This window comes from Protopterus annectens, chromosome 8.part1 (assembly GCF_019279795.1).
Source record: "Protopterus annectens isolate FY-2018-M chromosome 8.part1, PAN1.0, whole genome shotgun sequence".
NCBI lineage: Eukaryota > Metazoa > Chordata > Ceratodontiformes > Protopteridae > Protopterus > Protopterus annectens.
The window spans coordinates 477,072,330-477,082,033 of record NC_056742.1 but is presented as its reverse complement, the minus strand read 5'-3'; the positions used below and the strand labels follow the sequence as shown (position 1 = coordinate 477,082,033).

At 39.6% G+C, this 9,704-nt stretch overlaps 1 protein-coding gene across 1 annotated transcript; it reads left to right on the top strand.

The window, feature by feature from the left end:
- Positions 1 to 365: 365 nt before the first annotated feature.
- On the top strand, positions 366 to 1,154 carry LOC122810150 (olfactory receptor class A-like protein 1). The gene has a single exon (XM_044081625.1). It carries the CDS (start codon positions 366 to 368, stop codon positions 1,152 to 1,154), a length of 789 nt encoding a protein of 262 aa, XP_043937560.1.
- The last annotated feature ends 8,550 nt before the right edge of the window (positions 1,155 to 9,704 follow it).

Below are 9,704 nucleotides of genomic sequence, written 5' to 3'. Positions count from 1 at the left end.
CCATAAGAAATATTTCTAACGTCATGGTGGTAAATGCCATAAGACTGTGATGAAATAGCACTGTTCATGTAGCATTGTTTTCAATTTGACATTTCTGACATTCCTAATACTATATGACAGTTGCAAAGTAGGGAATAGTACATATAAAAAGGGTAGCTATAAAGGGTGAATGAACATAAGTATTGCAATATTATTAAAGATGTTTCATGTGATTAATACATATATTTTTTCAAATTTCAGGGAGAAGAATGCAAACACAAAGCATCATAAAAGGAGTGATTTTCTTCCTGACTACTGCCATCGGTCTGTGTGGTAATGTATTGATTGTACTACTCCTGTCTGGCATTACCCTTCAGGAGAAGAAGATGACGGCTGTAGAGATAATACTCTGCTTCCTCGCAATTTCAAATCTGATGTTTCTTTTAAATCTAGGACTTCCACATTCACTCTTTGCATTTGGAGTGAAATATTTCTATACAGACCTCGGCTGTAAATTTGGCCAGATTTTTATGAGGTCTTCCAGAGTGATGGTTATTAGCCAAACCTGTCTGCTCAGCTGTTTTCAGGGAGTGACCCTTGCATCTACTAATCCCATGTGGGCTGGTCTAAAAATCAAAATGCAAAAATATATCTTACTTATTATTATGTTTCTCTGGTGTCTCAGTATCACATCAAGTATAAGTTCGGCATTATATCCAGTTGTTAGCATTAATGGGACTGAATTAAAATATACTTTTAATGCAGGCTACTGTCTTTCAGTTTATCCTAGCAAATATCTGTTTGAACTAATTGGATTTATCTCCTTTGCTAGAGATGGAACATTTGTGGTCCTTATGGCCACGGCTAGCATTTATATTTTGGTGGTTCTACTTAAACACAGAAACCAGATGAAGGGGAAAAGGAGTTCAGACCACAGTCAAGATACCACAGCAGAGCTACAAGCAGCAAAGATGGTTGTTACTTTGGTTACAATTTATGTACTCCTTTTTGGGATTGAGAATACTATTTATTTTTATCAAATCTCTCTTGCCAAAGAGGCGAATAGTGCCCTCAATGACACAAGGTATTACCTATCTTTTTACTTTTCTACAGCTTTTCCATTCATATTAATCGCCTTTAACCAGAAAATTAAATATAAAATCAGATGCACATGATAATGAAACAATCATAAACCAGCCAATGCAATTTTTTTTCATTTTGTGTAGTACATTTCAAGAACAATGCTCATGGCAGGATCCAAGGACAAAAAGGTTGATGGATACATAACAAGTAATCCGCGTCACTTGTTTTAGGGTCTGTTGAGTGTTGATTTGTCCATTTTAATTAAGGTAATATAAAATGAAAGTCACTCACATCACAAAGGACCATTTCATATACAGCTGTATGTGTGTATTTATGCACTAGTGGTAATAATGTAATGTCTTCACTAAAAGATAGTTGTTTATGTTGGAGGGGGTCAGCAGGATGGATCTTTTCAATATTGTTTCAATTAAGAGTGTTTGGAAAGTCTTGTTTCACCAGTGCTCACCTTACTTAACTGTATCACTACAAGCCAGTTAAGTTCTATCTTATTTTACTTGGTTATTTATTTATATATTTATTGCCATTCATTAAAGTAGATAGTCCAACTGAGCTCAAAGTGCCCCACTGAAGTGAACTCCTGAGGAGAAAAGCTCCACAGTACTCAGTTTACTATGAGATAAACATGTGTAATAATAATACTGAAATATACATTTGTGTACAATTACATTAAATATGATTTAACTTGTGCAGGCCAACAGAGTTATTAGGTGGTTAGCACATGAGCACATCCATATAACCACCACATGTTTTTTAGTATTGTTAAAAATGTCTTAGTATTAGCTGTAGTTCTAATGTTTGGTGGGAGTGAATTCCATAGCTAAGATCATGCTCCTCAACTTCTAAGTGCAAGAGGACAAAGGCAAAAATAATGGGGGGCAAAGACCCAAACTCAGGGACAGATTTTAAATACTGCTCTTATAAACCTAGAAACTGAAATGCATGCCATTATTTAGTGACTTCAATTGCATCAATGGAAATGTAAAAACGGGAAAGAGACAAAGAGAAAGTACACACCATGAATTCACACATAATGTTACACAACATTCCATTTCTTACTTTAAAGCAATTTTATTTTTTATAAATGCCTCTACGGAAATAATGACAAAACAAATGCCTCTATGGAAATAATGACATGGGAAGTGCATATGGATACTTGTGATCAATGATATTGGAAGAGCTTATGCATAGTTGGGGAAAATGAAACTATTGCTATGAAGTCTTGGTGGGTTTTCGATCTAATGTACTAACATACATGATAATTACATGTCATATTTGTGCTGATAAGCCACCCATTATAAATGCTTGTATTTATATATCTAAAAAAATCAGTTAAAGACGGCAAACTGCATTTAGACATTTACATATCTTTTTGATTTGGTTGCAATAATGTACTGAAAGCAATGCAGGCCTTCGTCTATCATCCTTTATGAATACTTGCAGTTATATACAGTAATGAAATCAGTTAAAGACAGCATGCTGAATTTATATAGTCCTGATATCTTTTACATCTGTTGTAATAATGTACTGAAAGCAATGCAGGCCTTTATCTAGCATCCTTTATAAATACTTATAGTTACACACAGTAATAAAATCAATTGCAATAACTTACTGAAAACAATGAAGGTTATAAATACTTGTAGCAATATACAGTAATAAAATCAGTTAAAGAGAGAATACAGCATGTAATACTTTATTTCGGCTTATCAATGGCTTCAGCCAATTTGGGTTTCTCCTACTCTGCTGGGATTTCCATGCAATTTCCTCATCTGCTAGATAGAGAAGATATAAGACAATTGTTGTTTACCTGCATTTCAGCTTGTTTTCCTTGACATTAAGGATATAACTACTAATATTTATTAATATATGCTTTGCCATAGTGGGCAAATATAACTTGTTACAGTTTTATATGTGTGCACAGCTTGTCTGTTTGAAGAACATGTCAATCCAACTTGGGACTGTTAACCAGAGGAAGCATACATAATGGCATGTAATGTCATAGGCTGTGCCTCCCCATGAGATTCCTTGCTCACCAGGCAGTTACAATGAGCACTGAGAGCGTAACGGCCCAAAAGTTAAGGCTGCCACCCAACATTATGGTTATAAGAAGCACAGCCTAGCAGGAGCAACTGGGAGATCTGAGGGTTATATGTGGACATGACAATTGGTAGAAAAGCAAGGAGTAACTGCTGCTGGGGAAGAGGGCAACATAGCATTGGGGCAGGATCTTTGGAAGAAGTAGGAAGATGAAGGAATTAAAGGGGGGGGGGTCTATCAAAGGAAATGCACTGGAAGATCAGATTAGGTGGTTTTCAAGAAAGAATTATCCTGAATGCCTAAAGGATGGAATGAATGTCGGAAGGAATGGAGTTCCATGCTGCAGCAGGAGTATCATAGAGAGCTCTCTGTGTGCTAGACAAACTTTCAGATTTCAACACTTAATCCCGATATTACTTATTAAATCTCATGATCAATGTGCTAACCACCTGTAACCAGTCCAAAGAGCTAAACTTTGGAACTCAGTCCCACTAGGACTTAGAACAGAATCACTCACAAAAGTCTTTCAACAAAAATAAAACAGCATTACCAATTATATAATCATGTTACTGCATTAAATGAGGAACAAAGCATAATTGATGTGCCACGCACCCCTTCACAGAACCTTTGGCATGATATCTAACTATTTCTCCAATTACTGTTCTTTCCTACTTCATACCTTCTCTCTTTCATCATGTTTCCCCTACTCCCCTACTTCTATTCTTCTCGTACTGTACCATCTAGCTCTGTCAGTCCTCTTCTACTCTTCCCGTACTGTACCATCTAGCTCTGTCAGTCCTCTTCTACTCTTCCCGTACTGTACCATCTAGCTCTGTCAGTCCTCTTCTACTCTTCCCGTACTGTACCATCTAGCTCTGTCAGTCCTCTTCTACTCTTCTCGTACTGTACCATCTAGCTCTGTCAGTCCTCTTCTACTCTTCTCGTACTGTACCATCTAGCTCTGTCAGTCCTCTTCTTCTCTTCTCGTACTGTACCATCTAGCTCTGTCAGTCCTCTTCTACTCTTCTCGTACTGTACCATCTAGCTGTGTCAGTCCTCTTCTACTCTTCTCGTACTGTACCATCTAGCTCTGTCAGTCCTCTTCTACTCTTCTCATACTGTACCATCTAGCTGTGTCAATCCTCTTCTCCTCTTCTCGTACTGTACCATCTAGCTGTGTCAGTCCTCTTCTCCTCTTCTCGTACTGTACCATCTAGCTCTGTCAGTCCTCTTCTACTCTTCTCGTACTGTACCATCTAGCTCTGTCAGTCCTCTTCTACTCTTCTCGTACTGTACCATCTAGCTCTGTCAGTCCTCTTCTACTCTTCTCGTACTGTACCATCTAGCTCTGTCAGTCCTCTTCTACTCTTCTCGTACTGTACCATCTAGCTCTGTCAGTCCTCTTCTACTCTTCTCGTACTGTACCATCTAGCTCTGTCAGTCCTCTTCTACTCTTCTCGTACTGTACCATCTAGCTCTGTCAGTCCTCTTCTACTCTTCTCGTACTGTACCATCTAGCTCTGTCAGTCCTCTTCTACTCTTCTTGTACTGTACCATCTAGCTCTGTCAGTCCTCTTCTACTCTTCTCATACTGTACCATCTAGCTCTGTCAGTCCTCTTCTATTCTTCCCGTACTGTACCATCTAGCTCTGTCAGTCCTCTTCTATTCTTCCCATGTACCATCTAGCTCTGTCAGTCCTCTTCTACTCTTCTCGTACTGTACCATCTAGCTCTGTCAGTCCTCTTCTACTCTTCTCGTACTGTACCATCTAGCTCTGTCAGTCCTCTTCTACTCTTCTCACCCTTCTCTTTAATCTAACACCATTTTACCTCTTTTTTCTCCTCTTCATTATAAATACTTTCTCTCTACTGTTAATATTTCTAAGCTTTCCTCCTCTTTAATAGTACCCTTCGGGGTTAATCTTAATTGATACTGTTATTACCTCTATTTACAGTGTCAGTACTATTCCACTGCATTTCTGTTTTACGTATGTTTCTTTTAATGCATGCTCATATTTTACCATTACTTATCTTGGATCGATGGATTGTGTTTGCATTCACTAGTAATATTTGTATCATGTAGATTATTGATACTGAAACATTGTTTACTAGAAGTATTTATGTGGAGCATTTCTCCTCATGAGTCTGCTTAAAAGGGAAGATATTCAGCTGATTATTCTGATTAAAAATTACATAAAATAAATAAGTACATAAATGGTGGTGTGAGTAAAACCTCTATGAACAGTGCACTGAAAACTTGAGGCTAAAATATGGAAAAAACATACATTTAAAAATTAAATTTAGTCTATAACTTTGGATTTGTTGATGAACTAAAACCAAACTTCTTGATACACCATGTCAAAGTACCTTCACTTTAACTTTGGAGCTGTGGTATATAGTTCGATCATGAAGTGCTAATGAAAAGTCGAAGTAAGATCAGCCTTTGTAATATGGAGTTGCACAACAGCAGAGTCATAAGTAAGGTCCTAGAGGAATCTGGGCCACAAAAGTTTAGCGATGGCTCAGCAGAGGTCATCCACTGAAATCAGCATTGACAAAATTCGATGGAGGGATTTCTACAGAAAAAGGCTCCAATTTCTGCCTGCTTTTGTCAGTAAAATATTATTCACTTAATAAATGAATAAGGGCTCCCAAAGGTATCAATAACTAATGTATTATGGCCTAGTCATCACAGCATAAGTGGACTGTTTGGCTAACCTTTGGAAACACAGGGTTGTCATACCCAGCTGATCTCCATAACCATTAGGGTGTCTGCAAAATATCCCAACTAACAAACTAAAGCAATGAGTAACAAGGTCACACAGACAAATCAATCAGTAAAAACTACAAGAAATATCTAGCCAAACTACAGTTTCCAAGAAGGCTGAAACATGCATGTCTACAGCTAGTGGGGTTTGACTTTATTGTCCTGCGTTTGTCCATAACAGAGTTAAAAAAGAAAAACAGTCATGGGCATTCAGAACTGCCATATAGCTGAAACACCTGATATGCTTAAGGGGTCATTTGCTTATACCCCACGTACCTGTAATTCAAGAGATTTTAAGAACTCACACAGTGGATACGCTAGTATGATTCCCACTGTTCATGATCTCACATAGAAACAAAGCCAACAATGTTCAACCTGATGATTTCTGATCAGCTGTGCCAGATTTTTCCATGAGTTGCATAATCTGACAACCTAAATGACATATGCACACACACACACATATATATATATATATATATATATATATATATATATATATATATAGACATATTGTTTTAATCAATTTTCTTTAAAGACAGCATCTGTTTTGTCAGTACATATTGGTCAACAAAACACATGGTCAACAAATGTGTAAGATCACTACATTACTAAGGTTGTGGTATATGCCCTTTACCCCAGCATTGTATGGTCTATGAGTTAAAGTATATAGTTGGGAATGATGTGGGGGTTTATATCTGTATTTTGATGTGTCTGTATTTTGAAAAATAGAAAAAGCGAGACCGATTACCCTGAGCTTACCGAAAGTCAAAGAAAAGGGCAAAGTTATGCAGAAACTCAACTTTTTCATGCTCTTTATATTAATGCTAGTAGCTCAACAGGTAGCCCACTCCTCCTTGTTGCTAAAGAATCAAGAGGCTATGGGTTCTATTCCCACACCACATACTTGGATTCTTTTTCCATTGCTGATATTGAGGTGCATCATAAGGGGGCAGTCCTTCAGATGAGTTGCTAAAATGAGGTTACATCTCCTTGAGTTGGGTGAAGCTTAGGCAGATGTAAAATACCCCAGGGCACTTAACAAAAAAAAAAAAAAAAAAACAGTAGCCGGAGTTGCCTGATACCCTGGCTGAACTGGAAAAAAGGACAGAGAGAGTGAGAGAGAGAGAGAGTGAGAGTGTGTGTGTGTGTGAGAGAGAGAGAGAGATAAAATCAAATAAGTTTAATTCTTCTACCCCCAGTCACTTACCTTGGCTGACATTACCACATTAGCAAATAAGCAGTAAATAAACCCATCCAGGAGACTCTGCCAGAGATGTAAGGACTAGGATATTGTTCAGTATGCATTTAATGTCAAAATGACTTAAAGCCTTTAGCCAAAGTTAATGTAAGTGACGTAACTGGCTACATTCCCAAAGAATCCATTCTTAATGTCATTGTTAAGTCATTTCTCCCTGTTACATCCAGTAAATATGCGATGTGCAATTTATACATTTAGCATGCTTATCTGAATGCCACCATCATACTAGGTGACTTCAATTACCCTAATATAGACTGAGAACACTACTCAAGCCCAAACACCCTAGCCCAAAAGTTCCTGGAATTCATAAACTCAAATGCCATGGAACAACTAGTCACCATCCCCACAAGAGGAGATAACATACTTGATCTCATCATCACGAACATGGGAGCACAATGTTCAACACCGGAGGTGTACCCCTCACTGGTGAGATCAGACCACAAACTAATCTCGCTGGAGGTCCTCATCCCACCCCCACCTGAAATAAACAAGACCACAGTAAAGAACTTCTCAAAAGCCGACTTCACACTTCTAAAGACTAGTGTGGTCTCCTTTAAGGCCCCCGAGCGTGGAAAACAGTACTCAAGCCACTGAATCACTTACAAATGCCTTCTACCAGCACCTGCAGGACTGCATGGATAAGGCAATCCCAAGCAAAACAAAGACTCTTTGTACCAAAGGCAAGCGTCCAGTCTGGTGGACCCCAGCCATAAACAAACTCTACAACAAAAGGAGGAAGCTACTACAAGATAGAGCAAAATCCCTAAAAGGTAAGACACCCTTGATCACTATAAGTAAAAACTAAGAGCTCTCATAAAATCATCCAAAGCAAATTTCGAGAGAAAAATAGCTAAAGACTCAAAAGACAATCATAAGGCCTTCTTTAGCTATGTTAGAAACCTGGGAGGAAACTCCCAGATATGCTCAGAGCTAGTTCAAAATGATGTGAAGATTACTGATCCTACAGACATTGCCAACATACTGGCTGACAGGTTCAGTGCAAACTCCCCTCCCCAAAGGAGAGATATCTATACCAAACGATTGCAGCCCCCAAACATCTCCAGCCCAAGTGAGAACTGCTCTCTCCAAAGCAAAAACACAGCATCCATGGGACCTGATGGTGTCCCCGGCTGTGTGCTCCATGAACTCAATGAGGAATTAAACCCACAGCTAGGACAGCTGTTTAATCAAAGTCTTACCTCTGGATCGTACCCAGGAGTGGCACACTGCAACTGTGGTACCACTTCACAAAGGCGGTGCCTCCACCGACCCTGGAAATTACCGCCCATTAGCTTGACAAGCCTTATCTGCAAAGCCATGGAGAGGATCATAATGGACCTCATAAATAAAGACATAGGAATTTGCAGACTTTGGATCCAACCCAGTTTGGCTTTGTCAAAGGCAGATCATGCCTTTTAAACTTGGTTGACTTTTTGAAACAGTCACCAAAGCCATTGATGAGGAAAGGCAGTCCATACAGCCTACCTCGATCTGGCTAAGGCCTTTGATACAATACCCCACTCGGGTATCATTGAAAAACTCATCAGCTTAAATGTCAACCCATACATCACAAGATGGGTTGCAAACTGGCTGAGTGACAGAACCCACAGGGTCAGAGTTGCTGGCGCCATGTCAGACTCAAAGCCTGTCACAAGTGGTGTCCCACAGGGCTCAGTCCTGGGCCCACTCTTGTTTGGCATCTACTTTTCCGAAGTACAAGCAAACACAGGAGGGTTATGGCTGGCAAAGTTTGCAGATGACTGCAAACTGGGCGCCATAGTAGAAAACACATCTGACACAGATATCCTTCAGAAGGGTCTCACAGAAACGGATAACTGGTGCCAGAGCCACGGCCTAAAGTTAAATGACAAAAAATGCATAGTCATACCCTTCGGGAAAAACAAGGTTACCCCTAGCTACCAAATAGGTGGCAATCCACTGAGCACAAAAGAAGTTATCAGGGACCTGGGGACCCAGGTTGATAGTAGTCTGTCATTCGACACCCATATAGCTAAAGTAGTTAGGAAGACCTTCTACATTGCCCACCTTATCATGAAGGGATTCTCATCTAGATCAAGGGAGGTCATAGTCTCCCTTTGCTCATCACTCATCAGACCAATGATTGAGTACAATGCCCCATTCGGAATGTATCTGACCCGACACTTGCAGCAGCTGGAGAGGCCACAAAAGTTCCTCACCAAAAGGATAAAGGGTCTCAAAATCTGTCCTATGCTGCCCGACTGAAAGAACTCCAGCTCTATTCAGTCGCCACGCTTGCTCAGAGGTGACCTTTGCCTAACATACAAGGCCATGTCAAACCCAGATTTGATGAATATGCTTCACCTCAAAAATCTAGATCCATCAGAGCCACAAGGCGGGAGACTTAAACCTTGACACGGCTATTAATAGGATGTGCTGGAGGGATAGATTCATCACCCAAAGACTCCCTATGCTGTGGAACAAAATCCCGGTACATGTGAGGCAGAGCACCTCGCTGGCCTTGTTCAAGAGAAATCTTGACCAATGGATGGGAGATCGCAGATATACCCCAGGGATTACCTC